Source organism: Zootoca vivipara, chromosome 10 (genome assembly GCF_963506605.1).
Source record: "Zootoca vivipara chromosome 10, rZooViv1.1, whole genome shotgun sequence".
NCBI lineage: Eukaryota > Metazoa > Chordata > Lepidosauria > Squamata > Lacertidae > Zootoca > Zootoca vivipara.
Genome location: NC_083285.1, coordinates 48,419,139 through 48,441,291, shown reverse-complemented (window position 1 = coordinate 48,441,291; position 22,153 = coordinate 48,419,139). Strand labels below are relative to the sequence as shown.

The 22,153-nt window shown below is 44.7% G+C and overlaps 1 protein-coding gene across 2 annotated transcripts in view; it reads right to left on the bottom strand.

Annotated features, from left to right (window-relative positions):
• APPL2 (adaptor protein, phosphotyrosine interacting with PH domain and leucine zipper 2) overlaps positions 1–21,905 on the bottom strand; it is a 34,049-nt gene extending 12,144 nt beyond the window's left edge. Inside the window, exons 1-8 of one of the 2 annotated variants that reach the window (XM_035128670.2) lie at positions 21,577–21,905; positions 15,868–15,966; positions 7,554–7,613; positions 7,043–7,114; positions 2,920–3,007; positions 2,044–2,085; positions 1,894–1,952; positions 358–504 (exon numbers count right to left, since the gene is read on the bottom strand). In XM_035128670.2, coding sequence (XP_034984561.2) covers positions 358–504; positions 1,894–1,952; positions 2,044–2,085; positions 2,920–3,007; positions 7,043–7,114; positions 7,554–7,613; positions 15,868–15,966; positions 21,577–21,630 — 621 coding nt within the window. In that variant the 5' untranslated portion in view covers positions 21,631–21,905. The remainder of the gene's footprint in view (positions 1–357; positions 505–1,893; positions 1,953–2,043; positions 2,086–2,919; positions 3,008–7,042; positions 7,115–7,553; positions 7,614–15,867; positions 15,967–21,576) is intronic. The other variant, XM_035128669.2, reaches the window with a different exon arrangement.
• Between the last annotated feature and the right edge of the window lie 248 nt (positions 21,906–22,153).

Sequence of the window (22,153 nt, the reverse complement as noted above, 5' to 3'; positions counted from 1 at the left end):
TCCTCGTCGTTCTCTGTGAATTATTGAATAAATGGCTCTTGTTTTGGGCTGCCCCAAGGGAGGGAACTGATTTCCCCCAAAGCCTGACACTTTGTGAAACGGACCTGGTGCTTGAAGCCAGCTCCCCATAACAGCACATCCTTGGGGATCCTGCCATCGTCCATTCTGTGAACATGGAACGAGAGTGCTTTAAATGTATGATGTGGATGCAGCCTTGGTCCGATGTGTCAGGGAGCACTGGGTTTGTCCTGCCAGCAGTTTTTAACTGAACCAGACAATGCTCAGTGGTTTCCAAACAAGCTCAGCTGCAGCGAAGAAGGGTTTGCGGCCCAAGATGCTGCAGCTAGGGACACGTACCTGGGAGCGCGTGTATCCCAGCATGGGCTCCAGCATGGCGATTCTCTTGCGGTACTGCAAAGCATTAAGGGCACAGTAATACTGTAGCGACGAGAGATGCTGCTTCCTCCGGGCGCTGGCTACCTCTTTGGCAACTTCCGCCTTCAGCTGAACGAAAAAAGGTTAGCAAAGGAACAGCAGATGAGCCATTGCAGGACGGGGTCAGCAGTGCATTGAGCAGCCAGTTAAATGACACCCAAGTGCCACTGAAATCACTGTGACTATACTACTACTACTAATTTATTATTTATATCCTGCCCAATAATAAGCAGGTAATTAATAATAATAATAATAATAATAATAATAATAATAATAATAATTTCTTACTTATACCCTCCCCATCTGGCCCGGTTTCCCCAGCCACTCTGGGCGGCTCCCAACAGAATATTAAAAACAAGATTAAACATCAAACATTTAAAACTTCCCTAAACAGGGCTGCCTTCAGATGTTTTCTACAAGTCAGATAGTTGTTTATTTCCTTTACATCTGATGGGAGGGCATTCCACAGGGCGGGTGCCACCACCGAGAAGGCCCTCTGCCTGGTCCCCTGTCACTTCACTTCTCAAAATGAGAAGGCATAGGTGCCAAGTTCCGGATTGAAAAATCCAGGATCAGCAGCGCCGCAGCACCGGAAGTCGCTTCTACACACTTCTGGACATGCGTAGAAGCGACTTCTGGCGCTGCAGACATTTTGGAAATGGGCACAGCGGCATCGGAAGTCGCTTCTACGCATGTCCAGAAGTGTGTAGAAGCGACTTCCAGTGCTGGCGCGGCACCAGAATAACATGGCCACCGGCAGGAGCGCCGTAATCCAGGGGAATACGAGGTATTTTGCTATTCGGGACACCTGTGGGAAACGGTAAGAAAATATGGGGGTTTCCCGGGGAAAACGGGGTACTTGGCAGCTATGCCAGAAGGCCCTCGGTGCTGGACCTCAGTGTCCAGGCTGAACGATGGGGGTATATTGGGCTGAGGCCATTTAAGGCTTTAAAGGTCAGCAACAACACTCTGAATTGTGCTCGGAAACGTACTGGGAGCCAGTGTAGATCTTTCAGGACTGGTGTTATAGTGATTCATTATGAAGGTTGGGTGTCAATAACAGTCTGTGCATCACACCCTTCTCAGAATTGTACTTATCATGTGGAAGACGTATATACACCATTCACCACATTGGAGTTATTTGCATATGCATAAAAAACCCTTTAGCATTCTTTTCCCCCACCCCACTCCAAAAACCATCTCAAACATCCTATATAAGCATTTAGGAAAGGGCAATGGTGAAGTATCTACACACAAAATACTCCAGGCTGAGCCCTTGTGATCTCCAGGGAAGGCTAAGGGTTTGTCTGAAATCTTGGAGAGCTGCTGCCAGTCCGAGTAAATAATACGGAGCTAGATAAGGCAGCTTCTTATGTTCACAGAACTGTACCTTGTTGAGGACTTTTCATTACATAAAATTCATCTTATCAAATGTGCCAAGATGTTGGAGTATCTTACCTTTTCATTCTCTCTCTTTTTGGGTAGCCTGCTGTACTTTGCCATGGAGACGTCATGTTCTGCAAGCATCGAAGGCACAGTTTAGCATCACCACTCATGCACACCGTCAGCAAAAGTGCAGTCAAATGAAAGACCAATGTGAAAACATACCATTGCTGGCAAGGCTGAAGAGATCCTTCAAAGTGCTTACTTCTAGGAAAAAGCAGAAGGCAAAAACAAAGGGCTTGCGCATTAGTGCAAAGATTCAGTGAAATGACCAATTAAAACTTTGAACATTCACAGTGACCTTCTTCACAAATTCCACTGCAACTACTTGACTTCATGCAAAGAAACGTGCAATGTATTTATTTCCTTAATTGGCCCAGAACTGCTTCAGTCAATTGTCCTATGTTGACATTATGCAGCAGAACAGTGGCAGAAATGGGGTTGTTTCTTTTGTAGACATTTAACTGGACTAGCAATCCTCCCTGAACAGTAGAAACACCACAATGAATAGGGATGGAGAATGGTCCTCCAGCTGTTGCTGGACTACAACTCCTATCATCTCTGACCACCAGCCATGCTGACTGGGGCTACTGGGGGCTGGAGCCCAACAACACTAGCAGGAAGACCACCGGTTTCCCACTCCTGGGTCTAGAAGCTGTCGCCGTCGCTCAGGTCTTAAGCCCTAAATACAGGGCACACTGTCCCATCTAGGGCAGCATCCTGTTCTCAAGGTGGACATTCAGATGCCCACAGGAAGCCCAGTAGCAGGACCTGAGCACAGCGGTCCTTTTCAATTTGCCATGTCTGCCAAGCTTACCCAACCTATTTCCAAATAAACATGCATGTGCTAGCACTTGCAAGCCCCATTGTGTTCAGCGTGTGGGGTGGCTGTTTTTAAACTCCCACGGAAGTCCACAAAGGGGCGTAACCTTAACTAATTTTCTTTAAGGTACGAAAGTTGTCTGGAGTGCAAGAAGAAAAAGTGTCCCTCTCTTCCTTTGATTCTTACTAAGCACTCCTAGTCCCACCTAGAAGATTTACCTGTAAGGTCTTTTTCACGGAACTGGATGATGGGGAGAACCATGGTGTCTGCGAGCTGCTTGGCCAGTTCGGTGTGCAGAATGTTAAGCTGAAAGACAGGAGGGCAGCCCCTTCGTTTAGAAGGCAGCAATAACATCCCCGGTACCCTATATTCACCGTCAAGTGCTTGCATGGAAAACCAAATGTGGCTCAGTAGGGCTGACAGGAAAGTTCAAATTTGTGCTTGACTGTGGGAACTTTAAAGCCAGAATGGGGACATTGTTGCCTTCCAAATGTTGCTGGACTCCAATTCCCATTGTGCCTGACCACCATCCACGGTGGATAAGGGCTGATGGGAGTTAGGGTCCCATAGGTTACTCACCCCTACTCTGAAGTACAGTTCCCTCATTGCAAAAAGTGAGGTTAAAGGGAACCAGACAGAGGGCCTTCTCGGTAGTGGCACCCGCCCTGCGGAACGCCCTCCCAGTAGATGTCAAGGAAATAAGCAGCTATCCTAATTTTAAAAGACATCTGAAGGCAGCCCTGTTTAGGGAAGTTTTTTAATATTTAATGCTGTATTGTTTTAATATTCGATTGGGAGCCACCCAGAGTGGCTGGGGAGACTCAGCCAGATGGGCAGGGTAAAAATAATAAATTATTATTATATTATTATTATTATCTCTGTGTAGTTAGTAATCATTATAGCAAAGTGAGTTGCCCAAATAGCTTTCTCTGAAGTGAGGAGCAGTACAGTACTCTATTAGAACAGTGGACCAAATCAATACCATCTGCTTATTAAGCAGGAGCCAATATATTTATTTGTTTTTCTTTAAATCCACACACATTCGTATATATTTAAAGAGTGTTTTCTTAAATTGTTTGAAGCCATTTGCTTTCAAAGCCAACCTTTTTTGGGGGGAATATGTTGATTCTTCAGTAGGGTTTTCCATAATAAATAATCCCATGTCGCTCTCAAAAAACCAACTCCAATAAGAAGGTATCAAAAACATTGATTTCCATGAAACATTCTTACGGGGAACTGTAATATCCACCATCTGGCTTTACCAGATTACATGTTAAAAATTCAGAACAGTCCATAGGTGAAAACAAGTCTGTTTACATAGATATTAGTAATAATATTAGTATCTGTCCATGCATCAGTGAGCTTTGATCACGGGGTGAGTCTTGCTGAAATTAGTTGTGGGCTGCCAAATACACGCGGCTTCAGGTGAGAAGAAATGTCTCCATTTCTCAAGATTAAAGAGTTTACTTAAGGAGAGGCTTTGAAACAAGACTTTATATTTACTCTGCAGCCTTTTCCTGCAGGCTGGACTGCTTCGCTTATGCCCTGGCAAAAGACATGACTCAAACAAAACAGCTGTCGTCACAATTTTCAATTTTCACAGTGGAGGGTATCAATTCATTATTATTATTATTATTATTATTATTATTATTATTATTATTATTTATTGGTATTGGCTTTCTTAACTGTGTGGCTGGACCTGTAGACAAACAAGGAGATCAAAAGGCAAGATTCCTAGAAAGTAGTTGCTTATGAAGACGGATCTCCAAACAGGAAGAAGTTCAAAAAGGATACTGACGAACTGGAACGTGTCCAGAAGAGGGCAACCAAAATGGTCAAAGGCCTGGAAACGATGCCTTATGAGGGAGGCTTAGGGAGCTGGGTATGTTTAGCCTGGAGAAGAGAAGGTTAAGGGGTGATATGATAGCCATGTTCAAATATATGAAAGGATGTCATATGGAGGAGGGAGAAAGATTGTTTTCTGCTACTCCAGAGAAGCGGACACGGAGCAATGGATTCAAACTTCAAGAAAGAAGATTCCACCTAAACATTAGGAAGAACTTCCTGACAGTAAGAGCTGTTCGACAGTGGAATTTGCTACCAAGGAGTGTGGTGGAGTCTCCTTCTTTGGAGGTCTTTAAGCAGAGGCTTGACAGCCATATGTCAAGAATGCTTTGATGGTGTTTCCTGCTTGGCAGGGGGTTGGACTGGATGGCCCTTGTGGTTTCTTCCAACTCTATGATTCTATGATTCTAAGAAGGGGACTTGATCAGAAGACCTGAGGCATGTTAGCAAATACCAGGCATGAAGAACCTTCTTCAGCCTAAGGGCCACAGTCCCTCTCGGTGGGCGAGGCCAAAGGCCAAAGTGGGCAGAGCCACTGAGGTGACTCTTACCTTTGGGCAGTCAGCCACAATATAGACACATAGGAGCCAGAGGTTTCCGCACCGTCTCCCCACCACACCTCTCTCCTTCCAGGAAAGCAAAAGGCATTCTAATCATTATTGTACAAGGGCACATTCCAGCCAGGCAAAGCCCTCAAGGAAGGTGTGGGCCAGGGCCAGGGAAGGGTGTCACCTGGGAAGGGCCCCAAGGGTTATTGAAACTCTGGCCAATGTAATCAGAGAAGATGGAAATATAAAAGGAATGATCAATGATCAAAAAGAGAAAATAAGCTTATTTGCAGATGACAACTTGCTAACAATTGTAGATCCGTTAGAAAATATGCAGGTAATAGAGGCACATTTGGAAAAAAAACTGGAGAAATAACAGGGTTGTGAATTAATTGGTCTTGTTTCAACACTACAGGATGGTGCTATTTTATATATAAAAAGCTAAGACTAAATAAGTACTTCCATGGGATTGTATGCTTGAAATCATAGAATGGTAGAGCTGGAAGGGACCCTGAGGATCATCTAGTCCAACCCCTGCAATACAGGACTAGGCAGCTGTCCCCTATGGGGATCAAACCTGCAACCTTGGCGTGGCATCAGCACCATGCTCTAACCAAATGAACTATAAGTCCATGTCACAGACGTAAACTAATTTAATGGCCACTCCCTCTCCTCAGAAACTTCAATTTCTGTGAGAGGCTGTGGGGGTACGGCTATCTCAGCACTCTCACCAAACTACAAATCAAATTCAAGGATCCTTTGGGCGAAGCCAGGACAGTTAGCACTGGTATAAGCAACAATATTTACTTCTAGTGTAGATATGCTCCAACATCCCTTGAATTGTGCATCTTGGCTGTGTGTGGTTAAGAAATGGAAACCAGCTGGAAAAGGGTGTGGAAGCCTAGGAAGAAAGAAGACACTGTACCCTGGCCCAATGAGGACTAGAATTCCCAGGGTTCAAGCCAACAGAAGAGATGTTCTGTGTCTCTAGACAATGGGTGGAGAAAGGGAAAGGGAAGACACCCCCTGACTGTCTCTGCAGAGCTGGAAATATTGCGTTATAAATTTAAGAGAGGCGCCAGAAAAGCCTCCTGAAGGCAAATGTAGGCCAAGAATTTTGAACTATCTTTTTACTGCATTTGTGCACAGACCAAAATGTCATTTTGAAGTACAAAGTGCATTTGAGCCAAAAAGAAAAAGAACTCCCCTCCCCCTTAAAGCCAATTCTAAATACTGGAAACGTTGAACGACGTTTGTTGTGCACTCGGGAGCTGTTATTTTAAGTCTGCCTAGAAATAGCAGAACTTCAGCAAGCTAACATGGGTTGGCATGTTAAGTCTGCTGCAGCAAACACACAGAAGAGAAGTTGAATTTATTATGGCAACAATCAGCTGGCTAGCACATATAGATTCACACACACACACACAGGTGCGTAGACCAGAGGTGGGAAGCCTGTGGCCCAACAAATGTTGCTGGAAATACAATTCCCATCATTCCTGATTGCTAGCCATGAATACTGGGCTCTGTGAAGACTCCACCTCTAACTGGAGGGCATCTCCTGCTCCCCACCCCTGGTGTGTAAGAGAGAAAAAGTTGCAAAGGGTGGGCCAAAAGGCAGAAAGATGCAGCCAATAACAATGACTCTAGCCAGAGTAAGTGGGTCCATCTTTAGGGTGCCACAACACTTTGCATAAATTTAACAAGAACTGCTAAATAAGATAAAGGGAACTTCAGGATTCTCTCTCTCTCTCTCTGTGCTTCTCCTTCGCCCCATCATTTTACGAGCAGAATAAGATGAGGCCTTTTCTACAGACTATATAAAGCACAAACAGGCCACCCTTCACCGCGCTCCCCCTTTGTAAATCTCAAGGTCGCCACAGCTTCAACGAGATAAACAGACACCATAAAAAAAAAACCTAAGACAAAACTTGCCGGCCATTTGGATTACCTCGTCCACAACTTTTGAAAAGTACTGAAGGGTGGATATCACTTCTTCATCTCCTTTACCCAGGGCAAAGTTCTGCAAAGGAAATGAAAACAAGATGTTAGGTTCCCAGTGCCTCCCATGGAGTTCTATGGGATAAACTAAAAGCAACCTGCGGTATTGGACACAGGTGTGCACCCTTCTTCCCTCTTGCCATTGGCAAGATGCTTCTGCGCCCCAGCTGCTGGAAACTGCAGGAGGGGAGAGAGCTGCTGTGCTCAGGTCCTGCTCACAGTCTTCCCACAGGCATCTGGTCAGGCACTGTGAGAACAGGATGCTAGACTAGGAGGACCACTGACCTGGTCCAGCAGGTTCTTCTTATGCTCTCCCCTCGCCCCACCCCCATTCTTACTCCAAGATGCTGAGGCAAGTTTGGCATCGCCAGCAATATACCTAAGCAAACCCCTTAGAAACTTTTCACCTCTACCATCTAATCTGCTGAACATGGAGGTTGCGTAGGGTAAATCAGGCGTACCTGTTTTTCGTACGCAAGAAGCTGCTTGGAGAGCTGCTGGGTTGCCAGGCACATTTCATTCTGCAAGGAGAAAAGGTATTTCATTACTAATGATCACACACCAACTTAAAAAGGCTCCTCTTGAATATTAGGCAGGCACTGTCTCTGTTGTCTTGCCAGCACCTTCCTCTTTCAACCAGGCGTTTTAAGCTGAGCTCTCTCCAAGCCTGCATCTGTACTGGAATTGTTTTAAAGGTTTTTTGTTTGGTTTGTTTTATCATTTGTTGTCTGCCACCCTGGGCTCCTTTGAGAGGGAGATCAGGATATACAAGTGAATCTCAGAAAATTAGAATATTGTCGAAAAGTGCATTTACTGTATTTCAGTAATGCAACTTATTTTTTATTTTTATTTTTACAAAAACTTTCTTTTGGAAATTCCACAGTAATAAAACAAATAGTTACAACAACACAAAAATAAACAAAAATAAATATCGCTATTACATTTCATTAATTCCATTCCATTTATAATTGACCCGCCTAACGACAAATAATTACAATTACAACAAATAAAGGCTTGACATATCTTGCTTTGCAAGTCATGCATCTATCTCATATATTGGTTTCACCTTTTAAGTTGCATTACTGAAATAAATGCACTTTACAACGATATTCTAATTTTCCGAGTTTCACCTGTAAATTTAATAAACAAACAAATGAATTAACAGTGCAATCTTATACATGTCCATTCAGATGTAAGCCACACCGAGTTCAGTAGGACTTACTGCAATGTGAACTGTGCGTCATACTGCAGCATAAGCCTCATTTGTAATCTTAACGGGCACTACAGTTGCCACCCTCTGCGTTTCAGATCATATTATTCATCAGGAGCACCAATATTTATGGACCAGCCTGCAAATTCCACACACCAGGTGGCTGCAGGGCCATGTGACAATTCGGAGGAAGAGAGGGGAACTAGCCCCGTTGTATATCGGGGGGGGGGGGGGGTTGTGTGGAGAGAGTCTCTTCCTTTAAATTCCTGGGAGTTTACCCTAGTGAAGACGTCACTTGGAAAAACAATATAACTCAGGTGGTTAGGAAGGCCTAACAGGGACTCCATTTTCTCAGGGTCTTGCGAAAGAACAATATTAAACAACAATTGATGACCTCCTTCTACCGGTCCACAATAGAAAGTGTCCTCCTCATATTGTATCACAGCGTGGTACGCTGGCTTGACAGCCACAGACAGAAAGTCTTTACAGAGGGTGGTGAACACAGCGCATGGTATCATGGGCTATCCCCTGAGCCCGCTAGATGACATCGCAAGAGATCGTTGCCTTAGGAGAGAGAGAAAAATTCTCAGGGACGATTCATACCCCGGCCAGCACCTCTTTAATTTTCTACCCCTGGGCAGGAGATATAGAAGTATAATCAGTCGTATCAACAGGCTAAAAAGCAGTTTCTATCTGTGGGCTGTTAGGCTGCTGAACAGAAAATAATGCAACTGACTTTTGGGGTTGGTGTGTTGTGCGACAAGCACACAGAGTGCAATGAGATTGTTTGTGGGGGGGAGGCTTGGTTAATTTCATTGTGCACAGGTTGTACATTGACAATAAAGGTATTATTATCATCATCATCATCATCATCACCACCACCTTGCTACAGTTCAAACTTGCATATACAGTGGTACCTCTACTTACGAATAACTCTACTTACAAATGTTTCTACTTACGAACGGAGCTCCGTCCGCCATCTTGGATGCAGTTTAGATAGGATTTTTTCTACTTACGAATTCTTAGATAGGGTTGCTTTGACTTACAGATTTTTTCTCCCAATGCATTCCTATGGGATTTGACTTACAATTTTTTTCGACTTACGAATGTGCGTTCGGAACGCATTAAATTCGTAAGGAGAGGTACCACTGTATCCCTGAGCAGTACTCTATAGACATTTCTAGAGTTCCCTTCTTTCTAAATACAGTCATACCTCGGTTTAAGTACGCTTCGGTTTGAGTACTTTCAGTTTAAGTACTCCACGGACCCGCCTGGAACGGATTAATCCATTTTCCATTACTTTCTTTTTTTTTATAACTATTTATTAAATTTTCCAATTAAACACATTTAAAACAATATACAAAACAAACAAACAAACAAACATTCAAAATACATACATCACTCTTTTAACAATTCTTATTACTCATTACAAAATACTCCGCCGAGTTTGACTTCCCTCCCTCCCCTCAATAGGTTTTCTAATCCGCTCTTATCTCGCAGTTCCTTTGTATCTAGTCTTTAAAGTCAATTCGTAGGATTTATTTCAAGCCTGCAAGTGTCTTTAAACCTCTACAATTCTTTTCCATATAATCCACAAATTTACTCCAATCCCTTAGAAACCTTGTCTCCCTCTGGTTTCGAATCCTGCTAGTCAGTCTCGCTAATTCTGCATATTCAATAATCTTTGTCTGCCAGTCTCCGATTGTCGGTAAGTCCTGGGTCTTCCATTTTTGGGCCAATAATGTCCTTGCCGTGGTTGTCGCATACAAAAATAAGGTATTATCCTCCTTGGTTATCTCTTGACCTATCATTCCTAACAAAAAGGCTTCCGGTCTCTTGGGAAAGGTATACTTAAGAATCTTTTTCAGTTCATTATATATCATTTCCCAATAGCCTTTAACCTTTTCACATTTCCACCACATATGATAAAAGTCCCCTTCCTTTTCATTGCATTTCCAGCACATTCTATTACTCATTCTATACATTTTTGCTAATTTCACCGGGGTTAAATGCCATCTATACATCATCTTCCAAACATTCTCTTTCAAAGCAGTACATGCTGTAAATTTTATTGTTTGGTTCCATAGTTTCAACCACGCATCGTATTCAATATTATGCCCAAAATCCTTAGCCCATTTTATCATTACCTCTTTCGTCAATTCATCTTTAGTATACCATTCTAACAGCAAATTGTACAGTTTGGACAACAGTTTTATTCTGCCCCCTAGCAACTCTATTTGGAATTTGGACCCATTTTCCATTACTTTCAATGGGAAAGTTCGCTTCAGGTTAAGTACGCTTCAGGTTAAGTACAGACTTCCGGAACCAATTGTGTACTTAAACCGAGGTACCACTGTATACATAACCCCAAAACCATATTTACTGCTTTAATGTTTTACTTCTCAACTGATGTTTGTATTGTAGAGGTGTGGAAAGACCACAGACTTTAGGAAAATAAAATTCTATTGTAGGGAACTATGATCTCCCAACCAGTTTTGTCTCTCTTTTCCTCCACTGCCTATCAGTGGCATCGTTCACCCATCATAGTAAACCATAGTTAACGGTTAACTGTGAATGCAGAAATCGTCCCCACTTCACTGCATCCCTATGGGAGTAATAATTCAGAAACACTAGCTTAGTGCTACATCCAGCTTGGGGATTGTGGTTTGTTTCACTCAAACAAAAAATAATTGGAAAGCCAAGAACAAATCCTGACTACAATGTGGCTTCTTTGGAACAAAAGAAATAAACCGTGATCCCCAATCAAGGAGAATCAAACCACGATACACCAGCATGTTTGCAGTCAAACATTAGCAATGGTTTACCATGATCTTGGAATGCAGCCGCACAACTCTTTCACCACCTAAGCAGATTACAAAGTAGATTTCACAACAAACACAGAAAAGAAGTAATTGTATGCAATGCTTATAGCTCAAATTGGGGCAAATACATATTGACCGCATTTGGACATCACAAACTTTACAACTTATAGCTCTCTACCTCACACACACAATGCACCGGGCCGTCTTAAGCATATTCGGCGCCGTGGTGCGAAGATCCCTCCGGCGCCCCCCAAAGAGGGAATAAGGGAGGTTCCCAAACCCCCCACCCCCCAAAAACAACTTAAGCCAAACCTGAGGAGGATGGGCGGCCTCCACCTCAACGAAGCCTCTCAGGCGTCCCTCACAAGCAGCGCCGCCGCCGCCTCAGTTCCAAAGGCTCCCTCTCAGCCTGTCCCACCATCCCCGCAGTCCGTGGGGGGCTGGCAGGTGGCAAGGGGCCTGGGCTGAGCAGCAGCTGCGCCGGCCATTCAGCAGGCGTGGAAGACGGGGCTTGGGAGCGCTCGGCAGCCTCTCCGCAGCGGCCCGGGGTGGCAGTTTCTTGGGGCCAAGGGGGCAAGGAGCTGGGCGGAAACCACCCCGACGTGGTGGGGGGGCTGAGGGAAGCGAGCGGAGCGGGTGTGAGGGAGGCCGCTGTGTCTCTGCACTCCTCGCAGAAGTCCCCCATGGGCAGCCACTCCCACCAGCAGCGGAGCACCACGGAGCCAGCAGGGAGAGTCCCAGACTGCAGGAAGGCATCCGAGCCTTCCCGCCAACAGAGATGACCCTGGCGCTGCGTTTTCATTGGTAGAGCTGCTGCCATGTGGCGTCGCCTCTACCAATGAAACGCAGCGCCGGGGTGAGGGATGACCCTGGCGCTGCAGAGCGGAACAGGGTCCTAGTGCCCCTGCTCTGCTCGCTTACCTCCCTGCAGGAGGAGGGAAAAGAGAGGTCGCCGTGCAGCTCCCCCACTTGCTGGGGTGCCCCTCAGCGCCCCCTCAGCGCCCAGGCGCCCTGCGCCACTAGGGCCAATGGGCGAGCCGGCCCTGCAATGCACTTCAAAGCAGAGGACACCTTGATATAAAGCAAGGGCAATATTAAGGGACTGGATCTCAATAATCAACACGATTCAGTCTGATTTTTGGATTGACATCAAATTCTACAGAATAAACACAGTCAAAATGTCATGTTCAGTGTTCAAATTCAGACTTATGCAGCATAATCTGATTATAATGCATAAAAGAGGCTTTTGCTGCCAGCAGCTCAGTTACTTGTTCCGTTGTCTATCGTATCCCACCATCTTTCAACACCACTTTGATTGAATCAACTCCATTTCCAAAAAGATCAAACACATTAGTGTGGGCACCAAGCTTAGCAAACACTGGTCTTTAAACTGAAGACTTTGATGTAGTATACAAGATTCCTGATAAGAGAAAGTTATAAAAAGCCATGCTGTCATTTCATTGCCTATTTTCCCCCCAATGTCTATTTCAACATAGCTCTATATTTATTCCACACGCACACAAAGTTGACCAGAAAGGCAAATTAAATTCTCTCCGCGCTAAAATTCTGATAAACGGCAAAGCTACCAGGCCACCTGATCGTACGCAAATAGCAGGTTGCCTTCCTTATCCGCTTTCCTCTGTTACCCATTAAATTGAGCAAACCATGCTGAATTGAAATAAGTCGCCAAACCACACCTATAATTTCTGGCATGTAAATAGGCAGCACTTCCAATGGCTAGGCCACACCCGGAATTTTGGGGAAAGCATGCAAACAAACAAGAATGCCAGGGAGGTGCACCCCAGGAACTTCTGAGCTCCAGACATTTTATCCAACACTTACAGGAGGTGATGCAACATTGAGTTACAAGTTAAGCAGCCCAAATACAAACATGGATGGGCTGGGACTTGGTGCATTGGCAGTTCTGTGCGCATAATGCCAAAGACTCGAGGGGTTGTGTTCATTTAAAACAGGGAATGTGGATCTCTAGGGACCTATCCCTCACATCATCCCTGATGTCCAGCAACATCTGGAGGGCCACAGGGCAACCTTGATTTAAAAGGCTCCTGCCAACCTAGCAGTTCGAAAGCACGTCAAAATGCAAGTAGATAAATAGGAACCGCTACAGCAGGAAGGTAAACGGCGTTTCCATGTGCTGCTCTGGTTTGCCAGAAGCGGCTTTGTCATGCTGGCCACATGACCTGGAAGCTATACGCCGGCTCCCTCGGCCAATAATGCGAGATGAGCGCGCAACCCCAGAGTCGGTCACGACTGGACCTAATGGTCAGGGGTCCCTTTACCTTTACCTTTACCTGAAGACGTGGCTACAAATTCCGACTGTAGCAACTCCTTCAAGACTGCCTGTGTTTATGGGCGCATAAATATCCATCTATAATATGCATGCATACGTTTCCGAGCACAATTCAAAGTGTTGGTGCTGACTTTAAAGCCCTAAATGGCCTCAGTTCTGTATACCTGAAGGAGCGTCTCCACCCCCACCGTTCAGCCGGACACTGAGATCCAGTGCTGAGGGCCTTCTGGTGGTTCCCTCGCTGCAAGAAGTGAGGTTACAGGGAACCAGGCAGAGGGCCTTCTCGGTAGTGGCGCCTGCCCTGTGGAATGCCCTCCCAGCAGATGTCAAGGAAATAAGCAACTATTTTACTTTTAAAAGACAACTTCCCTGTTCAGGGAAGTTTTTAATGGTTGATGCTGTGTTGTTTTTAATATTTGGTTGGAAGCCAGGTGGGCAGGGTATAAATAATAAATTATTATTATTATTATGCTATTATGCATATGACCCCACCGGCCTTCTCAATAATCTCTTGAATGCACAGAGATGATCCCACAAGGTAATCTACAACAGTGAAGAAAGGGGTGGGAAAAGAAAAGGTATAGAATTGATGTGAATTGGATATACAGCACTTTTTCACATCTTAGTATTTGTTGTGCTGGGGGTGGGGTATGCATGCACAGAACAGATTGGGACCACAACCTTGGAAGAAGGGGGTTAAACCTTCCAAACCTCCTCCCCCAAAATTGTTTTTCCATGCTACAAACCAACCAACTTGCGTCCAATTATTAAAAGCTTTGCCTGCCAATTTGATTAATACAGGACAAATTACCATAGCAAATTAAGACAGAAAGTGGAAGACAGAACCCCACTTGTTTTGTGGAAGACTGATGGCCAGTAATCAAAAATGAACCTGTGAGCTGGGATGCAAAACTGTGGCCTTGTTCCAATGATCAAAGCTTGGCTTCTTAAGCAGAGAGATACACAAGCCTTTTGCCACGTACAGGGTTTCTTTGAGGGGAGCTGCAATTAGACCAGGAAATCTCCAATTAGCCATAGTTCCCCAATTTACCAGAACCAGAAAACTATGGGTATCAAGTTCGGAGCAGATCAGGATCTTAAACCATGGTGTGGAATTAGTTTAAGATCCTGATTTGTTCCGGTAACCACAGTTTCTTAGTTTGGACAAAACAAGAAACTACTGTATGATTAATTTGAGGTTCCCTGTTGCAACAACAGTTTGCTAACAAAAGCAGGAGTGAACAAGCTGCATCTCTGGTCAAAAGATTTGTACATATCTAAACTAAGAAGCCAATATTTGCAGGAATTGCCTCAGTATATATTGCTTTCTATGTTTATCCCCCTATTTTTAAGTGAACAAAAATAAAATATAATCAAGGGGGGGTGTAATCATAATTATTTGTTGCAGGTAGGTAGCCGTGTTGGTCTGAGTCGAAACAAAATAAAAAAATTCCTTCAGTAGCACCTTAAAGACCAACTAAGTTTTTATTTTGGTATGAGCTTTCGTGTGCATGCACACTTCATCAGATACACTGAAACAGAAGTCACCGGACCCTTATGTATATTCAGAGGGTGGGGGTGAGGGTGATGGGAATGGGTGATGGGCTGATAGGAGTGGTTAAACCTGTTGATGACTGTTAACGACTGTTAATGACTGCAATTGGTCTTGCGGGGGGGGAGCAAGGGCTGAGGTGCTAAGGAAAGCTTGATCATGTATAATGAGATAAGAATCCTATGTCTTTGTTCATTCCAGGTGGCTCCATGGTTTTAAGCAGGCATGTCAAACCTGCGGCCCTCCAGATGTTTTGGACTACAATTCCCATCTTCCCCAACCACTGGTCCTGCTAGCTAGGGATCATGGGAGTTGTAGGCCAAAACATCTGGAGGGCCGCAGGTTTGACATGCCTGGTTTTAAGCTTGCTAATGAGTTGCAATTCAGCAACTTCTCTTTCCAGTCTGTTTCTGAAATTTTTCTGTAATAAAACAGCTGCTTTGAGATCTTGTATAGAATGTCCTGGGAGACTGAAGTGTTCTCCTACTGGTTTCTCTGTCTTGTGGTTCCTGATGTCATATTTGTGTCCATTTATCCTTTGGCGTAGGGTTTGGCCTGTTTGTTCAATATAGAGAGCTGAAGGGCACTGTTGGCATTTGATGGCATACACAATGTTAGAAGATGAGCAAGATGCCAACTTTGCTGCCAAATACACCCGGACAACACCATTACTGACCCAACAACATCCAACATACCATCTCAGGACTATTTAATTGCTCATGATTATTTGTGTTTTCTTCAGGGAAGTGGCGGGTTTCTTTTTATGGTTTTCTATATTACCCGTTATGAAAGCTCAATATGCTATTGAAATAAAACAATACGTCGTTTCTAAAAGAGTTGAGGGGCAGAAAGGGAACTGGAAACATTTGAAGTGATTTACCTGAGCCCCATAAACTCGCTGCATTGCTTGAAGCAACTGGTTGGTATATTCTGTGAGCGTCCCTGCATCTTCTTCAAACACACTCAGCAAAGAACGTGTCTGGTAAAAGAGAAAGGGTAGCAGTTTATTCACCAACGGAAATTTACAATTTTCAAACAAAGAGGTAGCATAAATGGAGACAGACATTAGTAATCTCTCTTGTTATAAAGACACTAAACACACAAACGTAATACGGTAGATCCTCAAATTCCTGCTACAGAGGTGGGAAACCTGTGGCCCTTCAGATAGCCAAAAGTCACGAATAATGGCGATTGGAGTCCAACAATATATGGAGGGTCATAGGTTCCCCAGCCTTGCCCTATTATGAACAGAAGCATTCAGCAGTGAAGACATCTAAATTTATACCCTGACTTTCATCTAACCAGACCACAGGGAGGTTACAATGACCAATTCATAAAATACAACACTTCATAAATCACAACAACTCTAAAATCATTATTAAATTATATCCTGAAAGACAAAACATTAGCTCCACATGATTTTGATGTCCAGCATGGCTCCCGTTATTACTGCCCCACCAAGGCATGAATGAATGAGCTGGGATCAAAAGGTCAGCAATGAGACGGGTGGTAACAATGCCAAAAGGAAAGTGTTCCACAGTTGGGGTGCCACTGCAGAGAAAGCCCCGTCCTGAATTGCTGCAAAATGTTCCTCCCTCATAGGGAGGAACTCCAACTGGGCCTCCCCCACTGAGCACAAGCTGGTATATATACTTCCTAGAGGTTTACATGGTGATAAGTGAAAATCCCGCAAACAGGGTAATTCCACTCAAATTCAAGAAGGAATAGCAGCAATCCTTCCTCATGTTCAGTTTCAACAGAACATTGAAGCATCAAACCCATATAACTGACAAGGGCTATGGTGCATTTTTGGTTTGATATTTTCTTTGTTTATTATAATTATTGTTTAGTCAATTTGTATATTGTCCTTCATCCGAAGGTCCCAAGACAGTTCACAACAGAAGCCTCAGACATATTTTAAAAAATGAAGGGCAATACACGAATGCTTTTATTGAATAATAATAATAATATCCTCCATCACCCCATTCCAGAAGCATACCAGGAGAACAAGAAGGCTTTAGATCCAGTGGATTCAAAGTATCTGCTGATGTACCCCCCCAAACACCTCTTTTTTTGCCCTCTCTAGTGGAGAAGGGGCAGCCAAAAGGTTTCCACAGCTACAAGACATCCATTTGTGGTCAGGTCTTCTGTATCACCCATGGAGTTGGAGAAGCACAAAATATTACAGCTCCTGCCCCACCAGCCCAGCTACCACAGGATTGCACCCAATGTATTTTTTTAAGACAGCAGCCTAAACTGCTTAGATCTGAATGGATCACACCACAAAGGTTTCAACCCTAACCATACTTGGTAGGGCACAGCTTTCCAAACTGTGTGCTGCAAAACATTAGTGTGCTGGCTGCAGTGTGTAGGTGTGTCGTGCAAACGCTCCCCATGCTCCTCCTGGGGCTGGAAAGGGGTTAGTTTAACCTCCGGTTTGCTAGTAAAACTGAGTTACAGTTGTACCTCGGCTCCCAAACGCCTTGGGAGTCAAATATTCCGGCTCCTGAACAATTGAAAACCAGAAGTGAGAGTTCTGGTTTTCGAACGTTCTTTTGGAAGCCGAACATCCGGCGGGGCTTCCGCGACTTATGCAGCCAATCAGAAGCCACACTCTGGAAGTCGAACTTTTCAGAAGTCGAACGGACTTCCGGAACAGATTCTGTTCGACTTCCGAGGTACGACTGTACTGTGTCGCAATATTATGCATGCATAGTGTGTGTCACCAACACGAAAAGTTTGGAAAGCTCTGTGTTAGGGAGTACAGTGAGCCTTATATCCAAATAAACATGCATTCAATTGCATACTTTTAAACTGTGGGTGGGGTATTGTTTTGTAATATGTTACCTTTTTTCGTGTTTTTATATTGTAAACTGCCCTGTTATCCTTGTATGAAGTATAGTACAGAAATTATATATATGTAAATACACACACACATTCATTTTCTACCCCTGCAAAAATACTGTTGACATTTTAATACTCTAAGTGAGATGGCAGAAGCAGGAAAACCAGTGTTATGTTTCAGGTATACAAAGTTCTTTGAAATTAACAATTCACATTGGGATATTTTTATATATATCTAGTGTGGTAAGATCTGCCTTGTGTAAATTGTGGTTTAGCTCCTGGGCAGAAAAAGGATGATGTGGTTTTATTCACTAACCAGGCCTGATTTCCTTCTAGCAGCAATGGAAAGGGAAAGGAACATAGGAAACAAGCATATACAGAGTCAGGCCATTGATCCATCTGGCTCAGTGTTGTCACTTTGACTGGGAGCAGTTATGCAGGGTTTCAAGCAAGGGATATTTTGAGCTATACCCGGAGAAGCTGGGAATTGACCCTGGTAGATACTCCATTCACAGAACCAGAGTTGCAAGGGACACCCTCCAAGGGTCATCTAGTCCAACCCCCTGCAATGTAGGAATTCCAACACACAGTCCCCCATGCAATTTGAAACCATACGAGACCCTGCTTAGCTTTGCAAAGGTGCCAGTGGTTTTCATTGCTGCACCACTAGGAGGGTACACCACTGAGCCACAGCCCTTTCCTAAATGAGTACAGTATACCCTGTTTCTCATATTTTAAGACATACCCATAAAATAAGCCATAGCAGGATTTTTAAGCATTCAAGGAATATAAGCCATACCCCGAAAATAAGACATAGTGATAGGCGCAGCAGCAATGCCGGCTGCGGCAGGAGGAGGAGGAGGAAAAAAATAAGACATCCCTTGAAAATAAGTCATAGTGTGTTTTTTTGAGGAAAAAATAAATATAAGACATGTCTTATAATATGAGAAACACGGTAGAGAATCTGATCCGAGCCCCTTTGGTGGAATTGGTCCTATTAAAGTTTTATAAGCGAACATTCATGCCTAGGGTTGCCAGACTCAATAGAGGACAGGACTTCTGTGCCTTTAATTGCCCTGCTCTCTTCTGAGTCTGAAAACCTTAAAGAGAAACCAGCAGACCCTTTGCTTGGAAATTAAACAAAGGGTCTGCTGGTTTCTCTTTAAGGTTTCCAGACTCAAAAGAGAGCAGGGCAATTAAAGGCACAGAAGCCCTGTCCTCTATTGAGTCTGGCAACCCTATTCATGTCCCAAATTACAGCTTTAACCTATGGCCTTGCAATTCAGCAACACTCCACATGTTCTTTTTGGCTCTGCATATATATATATGACTCACCCAGCTAACAAGCATCACACCTGGATGCTTGTTAGGACAATGGACGAAAGGCCGATATTTGGGGTCCTTCAAAGACACTGAAGAACAGAAATTTGACGCAGGTCTGATGGAATGAAATTTCATTGCTGTGGGGCCAGCACAGAGAGGGACCTGTTCCTTGGGGCCCAGGTAGGGCTGGGAGAAGAAGAAGAGTTTGGATTTGATATCCCGCTTTATCACTACCCGAAGGAGTCTCAAAGCGGCTAACATTCTCCTTTCCCTTCCTCCCCCACAACAGACACCCTGTGAGGTAGGTGGGGCTGAGAGAATTCAGAGAAGTGTGACTAGCCCAAGGTCACCCAGCAGCTGCATGTGGAGGAGCGGAGACGCGAACCCAGCTCCCCAGATTACGAGTCTACCACTCTTAACCACTACACCATACTGGCTCTGTCTGAAAGCCTGGAGAGCCACTGCCTGACACATACAAATTCAATTTGTGCAATTAAAGTCACTTTGCAGCTCTTGCACAGCAAACACATTTCCCTCAAAGATTAGATTTTTTGCAATAAGGAAAGTGACAGAGAAATGTGCTTGTGGCATAAAACTTTCTTTGATGCAACATCATCTAAGCTCCCCTAAAAAAAAAAACCCAGAATAGATGATCGTTCAATAGCCAATGTCATCTAGCCTTCCCACAAACAAGTCAGGATGAATGCTCAAAAAAACAGATGCTCAGAAAAACTGCACAGTCTCACCTAACTGGAACATAAATTATATTTCAGCTTATTGAGGTGGGAGGGGAGCAGAGCCCTGGATGGAGGGGGGCGTAGCATTGGTGTCAATCAGGAGGACTGACAGTAAATTTGTACTGTACATGCAGTTCCCTGGTGTGTTTGGTGGGGAAAAGTGCACACACAAGTTAGCACCCCTAAGTAAGAATGCTTTGAATGTGAGCAGTTGCACCTATGATGCTGTGGCTTCTGTAAAGAAACAGAAAAACTACAGCCCTTTAAAAAAAGAAAAAAGATTTGCACTGCCTCAGCACTCTTCTGTGTACTACGCAAATCAGCATCCGGCCAGTTCACTTCCAGGCCTTTAAAGCACCAGCATCCATTTAGATGAGTCACATGATGCCTGCATGTTCTCCACAAACTTGAAAGAGCTCTCGCTCGCTCACTTCCTCGCTCCCTGATCCAAAAAGATGAGGAAAGGAAGAAACAAACTCTCTAATTCATAATTTATTCTAGCTTAATTCACGTATTATAACTGCTATGTTTTTTATTGTATTTCTACCCACATGGAACTTAGGGAGACCAGGAACATAAATCAAGTAAATCCCATTATTAACTTTCTCTCCCCCCAGATTTCAAAACGTCCCTCCTAATGCACCTCCTATTAAAAGTGACCTAGATTGGTCACAATGAAGCACCATGCATTTAGAATGATAAAGCTACTTCCTGTCTCCTCCTCCCTCCAAAGCTCATTAATATTTCCAAAGTGCTTTATTGTTAGAACCATTGTTATAACATTTCCACGCTCCCTTCACTTCTTAACCTGGAAAAATAAGATCGCATCCTGCCGATGTACGGAATGTGTATTTACACAACATAGTAGATGATGGGCAGAGCAGATATTTTTTATTTCTCCATGGGGATTCTTCCTCTCTGTCATAGAGCCAGATTCCTATACACTGGAGTTTCTCCCTCTCTCACACACACCTGGGCAGAACACCACCTCTGTTTTAACATCTAGCCCAGTCTTTCCTAGCCATATCACCTCCAGATGTTTTGGACTACAACTCCCATCAGACCCAGCCAGCATGGATGTGCTCTCGGAGGCTGATGGGAGTTGTAGTCCCAAAACATCTGGACACGGGCACCAGGTTGGCAAAGGCTGATCTAACCGGACTAGGAGTTCTGACCTCCCTCATTTCTTCTGGGTCCTAATAATGTCACCTTTTTATTAAGAAAGAAAGATCCGCCTCCTAATTAACAATCATTCGACCGCAATGGCTACTGTTCCATTCCGACTCTTCCATTCTCCGGCAGCAGGACAGGGGCTTCTTTCTCCAGCTTTAAAATTATCCCTGTTTAAAAATTACATGTGACCCTACAACTTGCTGAAAACTCCCCTGTCTGCTGAGCACCATTATGAAAACAAACGAACGTCCACCACCCAAACCCTGCCTGGCTCATAGGTTTGCTTTGATGCAAACCCACAACAGAAAGATCAGCAGCCACCCGGGAAGAGCTCTCGGCTCGCCTAAATGCCATATTCTGGATTACTGACAATCCTGCTCGCCCCCAACCCTCCCGGTCTGCAGGTAGCTTTCGTGTTTGCGCGCAGCTTGCAACGACTGCGACATCCTCTCCCTCCCTCCCTCCCTCCCCGGCCTGACGCGGAGATCCACTCAGACGTGCCGCGGTAGTACCTGCGGGCTATCCTGCAAAGCCTCTTCCAGGCGAAGCCTGTCGACGGCGGGCATTGTCTGGCGTTGGAGAGGCGAGCGTGAATTATTCAGGCTGGGCGAATGATCCTGCTTGCAAGAGGATCTCTTGTGACGCGTCGGCTTCGGATGCTGTGCCCAGCCGAGGGATCTGGCGAGTTTCCCTTCCCCCACCGCAGCCGGGAAGGAGATCAAAGAAGCGAGTTCCGCAGCCGCGCAGCGCCAAGGTGCGTTAAGCAGGTAGTTGCTGCCTGTTGCGCACCAAGCCAGCCAGTACAATCCGCAGGCAGCCAGCCCAGGACCACTCCTCCCAGTTCCTGTTTCTGGGAGGAAGTGGGACGACTAGTGGAGAGTATCAGGAAGTGGGGCGGCGCTGCGGCCTGGCGTCCTGCAACAAAAATCCACACGGACAATTTCTTGTTTAACGTGCGGATTAAGGGCAGAAGAAGAGAGCCCTGCAGGATCAGGCCAAGCATCCATCTCACCCGGCACTGGCCAACCAGATGCCCGGGGGGGGGGGAGTCCAACAGAACCTTCACATCCGAATTTAGAGCTGCAGACG